Here is a 4,151-nt window from a genome sequence, read left to right as displayed (position 1 = left end):
TTCTTATAATTATTAATAAGTAAAAATATAAAGATTAATAATATAAATGTATGTAACAAGATCTCACATGACTAAGCTACATTTTACATTTTTACCAAACATATAAATTAGCAAAGGGGATTAAATGAAAATTAATGAATAATGGAATTTTCAAATGTTTTAAGTAAAAGGAAACAAATGAAGTATTTAATTATTTATTAGTACCTTCAAGTTTTACAAAGCTAAAAAAGTTTTAAAAGCGGGCACGACTAGATTCAATCCGTTATGAATACCAAATTTATTGTGTGCAGTCAAACCAATTTGATATTTTGTTACCATAATCACACATATATTCAAAATAATGCACTATTTTATTTTTATTTAAAGTTTAAGTGAAAGCTCTGCCGAGTTAAATCCTCGCACAATTTGTAATTTTAATACTCGCAATAGATGTACACCCAACAATTGGATACCGAATATGACAAAATATTGTACCAAAAAATAATGGTAATTTACTCCTAATTATCTCCGTTATGGCTCTTGATAGTTGTTGTATAAAGGCGAATCTTCCTTCCATTCTTTGGATGCACTGGTCTTGCATTTTTCTCCGCATCCTACCCAAAACAAAGGAAAATAGAATTAACATCCATTTATTATATGCAAGTAGTTATCAACTCAGCTAGTTCTTCCCTGTCTTATAAAGCTAGAAACTTTGTGTATGAAAGAAGATCAATTCATTTATAAAGAATCATATATACTAAATCTACAAAATATATTTGTACTCTTAACTTACGTCATGAACAACTTCTCGCATCATTGCTACTTGATGTTCCGAAATTGTGGCAACCTGTAGAAAAGGAAATTATTTTATAAAACTTGCATAAAAATTATTAATGTTTCAAATATTAAAGAAAAACGTACATAGTTTTTGATAAAGTTTACATACCCGTTTATCGACAGTCCAAATGACACCTTCAGTACAAGGAGGAGTGGTTAAAGATCCCATGTATCTGTAATACTTATTTCCTCTAAACTTTATTTCACCTGGATTAATTTCACCGGCGTTTGTCTTGTCTAGAGCATGAGGTACTAATTCCAGTTTTTTCATTAGCTGTAAAAAAAAAATTGAATATATGTAAAAATAATGAAGGTTACATATTTGGCCAATACAGATTAATACAATCGAAACTAAATATATTCAGATTGAATGGACAATTGATGTCAAAGTTTTGCCAAATCAAATATTCAACTCAAACCACATAAGATAAGATGAATTATTAAGCATAACCATGATAGCCACTAAAATACCAAAAAAATAAAAAATAAAAAATAAATAAATAAATAAAATAAAACCATCTTTTTCACGATTTTTAAAATGATGGAATATTGCAAATCAACCCTTTAATAACTTTTGTAGCATATAAGAAATATTTTCTCCGTTTATGACTTAGGAATTATTTATTTATTTTTTTTTATTTTTTTTTTGAGAGGACTTTTTTATTTTTTCCCCCCTTATTAATACATAATTTATATTGTTCAGCATAAAGAAATTATATAAAAAAAAAATTTATAAAAAATTGGTTGTTATAAATATTTGCTGATGTGAGTCCAACAAGCTAGATCTCATATGTTTTTTTATCTGGAAAGTATTGCATATAAAATTATAAACCAATAGTACCATATAGAGTTTGTATTAAGTTTTCTACTATTTACTTAGCTTGCTCCACTTAAAAAAATTAATTTTGAACAAATGGAGTATAAATATATGATTTCAATTCCGTACCTTTGTAAGGAAAAGATTAGGCTTGCCAAGCTTGTAAAGAAGTCCAATAACAGCAATCTTGTTATCTAAGCTTTGATGTACCAAGTGCAACTCTGCAGCAAACCTAGGTTCGTTGTTCCAACACAATTCATTAATTTATTAATATTCACTTTTGTGAGAAAAAAGAGTTTATTACCAATCAACATGCAAAAATATGTATAAGAAAAAATATAATTTGAATACAGTAATGAGTAGTTATACCTAATGCCATTAATAGTATGCTCTGATGGGGAGTGCCAATGGCATTGCCTAAGGATATAAGTAGTGCCATTCATCTCAATTGTACTGTGTCCATCCTCCCACTCAATCTGGCAATACAAAATTATTTCTCTTGTTACAAAATTTTGAAAATTTGATTAAAAAAAAAATTGAGATATGGAATAAGATACTTCATACCAGGCAACTAGCTAAGAAAGGATTGAACTTTCATTTATTCAAACACGGAGTAGTTAAAAGATATTAATATAGTTTTGTATTGTAACATACTTTATCCGTAATTTAATACTTACAACACACATTTTTTCACAACCTTTAAAAAGTGGAGTTCACATGATTTAATACGCTTTAAAATGGGGGTAAGATTTAAGAGTTTGTTAGGAGTATAATTAATTATCTTAAAGTTTTTAGATCTGATCAAGGTTCCCCTGACTTTAAAATGAAAAAAAAAATTACTATTAGGCCAGTGGAGAGAAGCAACAACAGAGTTTGTTTGGTGGAAATGGTGAGGAATCACCTTTAGGTTACAAGTTCGAGCCCCATCATTTGTATATGTTTGGGAGTATGGGGTTTCCCAATTCCCATGAAGATGTAGTGAAGCAAATAAGTTACTTCGTGTTGAGTAAAATAAAAGATCCTCTATTGATTTATGTTTGGATTCTACTTGTCATATATAATTGGTAAATATGATGGACATGGGCTAGGCTAACATAAAGATCGATTAGGCATGGCACAAAAATGCTTGACATAACATGAGAGACCCGTCGATGGGCCATGCATGGATATCATTTTCGAATGAAATTTGGCGTGAACCCGTCACGAGAACAACTTGCCAACCCTCTGTTTTTTTTTTTCCAAGTTGACAAAAATGTAACTATTAACAGGGCTCAGTTGCATGACACGGCACGCGGCTTAGACTATGCATGGGCAGTTGGGCACAAAACGTAACACATGGGCCTACATGTTACAGCCGGTGCCCAACTTAAAATTGGTAGCCATACGTGAAAAACGAAATATATTGTAGACATAACAGAGTAAACATACTTTTCTACGACTACTAGTACAAATCTACAATATAACTCTTTGACAGATTTTTCTACGATACAAAAAAAATACTGTAAAAAAAAATTTGCAATCATAAAGAATCTAATTTTGAAAAGGTAAGATATTATAAAATAAAATAAAATTGCTTCAAAAAGAAAAGCCAAAAAGAGGATTAGAAAATTACCATAATATCATGTCCCCTGTTTTTGACGGTAGCATTACCAGCCCTATAAAACTTGACAATTTCTTCAGATCTGGGCAATACTTGAACTCGCCGATGTAATAAATCAATTGGCGATTGTAATTTACCCGTTTTACAAGTCGCCCATTCTTCCTTTATGTGTCCCCATTTATCTGGTCCTCTTTCACTTCCTCTTATATAGTCAAATTCTGTTTCATCATCTGCCAATCAAAATTTAAAAATAAGTACACAAAAACTTACCCTTGTATAACTTTTATCCACTTTTATACGTTGAGCGACGGCCCTTCCAATCGGATCTTAAAAAATATTAAATATTATGCTATATAAAAAGTTCATATAATACGGAGTACTTCAAAATAAAATAGAATGGAAGGTGGATATATTACCAACTTCTTGAGCGATAGTTGATTCGATGACGAGCAAGATGAGGAGGGAGAAGATTAGAGAGGATATTAGCATTGAAGGGTACTTCATTTTTGTATTTTAAAAGATTAAGTGTACAAATCTTTGAGATGTTCTTATGTTTGAATTTATAGAATAAATAAGAATACTTGTAGTCCTGCCATTTCAGTATTAAAATAAAAAATGTAGTACAATCTGCGCACCTTCATATTATTATGTTGATTTTTATAATTATTTTGGTGTTGGGTCTTAACTACTCGGTGACTATTCTTCAGGTTACACCGTTGAAGCTAATCTTTAATTGAATATTCTAATGTTATTAATTTTGACTAATTGTAGCCTTCTTAGATGAAAGTTAAATGGAACATTCTATGATATTTTGAATAAATATTGGTTGAAATTGATAATCATAATAATATTATTGCACACCAAAAAAAAAAATAAAAAAAAAATGATAAATTAGATAGAAAATAGAATTGAATGGTT

At 29.7% G+C, this 4,151-nt stretch overlaps 1 protein-coding gene across 1 annotated transcript; it reads right to left on the bottom strand.

Moving 5' to 3' along the window:
• Nucleotides 1-334: 334 nt before the first annotated feature.
• Nucleotides 335-3,880, bottom strand: LOC110738454 (alpha carbonic anhydrase 7-like). The gene is made up of 7 exons (XM_021918861.1): nt 3,650-3,880; nt 3,246-3,463; nt 2,003-2,109; nt 1,763-1,865; nt 926-1,090; nt 773-826; nt 335-593 (listed from the first exon to the last, which is right to left on the bottom strand). Exons 1-7 carry the CDS (start codon nt 3,735-3,737, stop codon nt 498-500), a joined length of 831 nt encoding a protein of 276 aa, XP_021774553.1. The 5' UTR covers nt 3,738-3,880; the 3' UTR covers nt 335-497.
• Between the last annotated feature and the right edge of the window lie 271 nt (nt 3,881-4,151).

This window comes from Chenopodium quinoa, unplaced genomic scaffold (genome assembly GCF_001683475.1).
Source record: "Chenopodium quinoa cultivar QQ74 unplaced genomic scaffold, ASM168347v1, whole genome shotgun sequence".
Classification (NCBI taxonomy): domain Eukaryota; kingdom Viridiplantae; phylum Streptophyta; class Magnoliopsida; order Caryophyllales; family Amaranthaceae; genus Chenopodium; species Chenopodium quinoa.
This window is presented reverse-complemented; position numbering and strand designations above follow the sequence as displayed.

Coding starts and splice junctions, on each gene's coding strand:
- LOC110738454 (XM_021918861.1), bottom strand. CDS start 3,737: ATGAAGTACCCTTCAATGCTAATATCCTCTCTAATCTTCTCCCTCCTC. Junction 2,110..3,245: donor ACAGGGGACATGATATTATG/GTAATTTTCTAA, acceptor TTGTATTGCCAG/ATTGAGTGGGAGGATGGACA. Junction 1,091..1,762: donor CTAATCTTTTCCTTACAAAG/GTACGGAATTGA, acceptor TTTTTTTTACAG/CTAATGAAAAAACTGGAATT.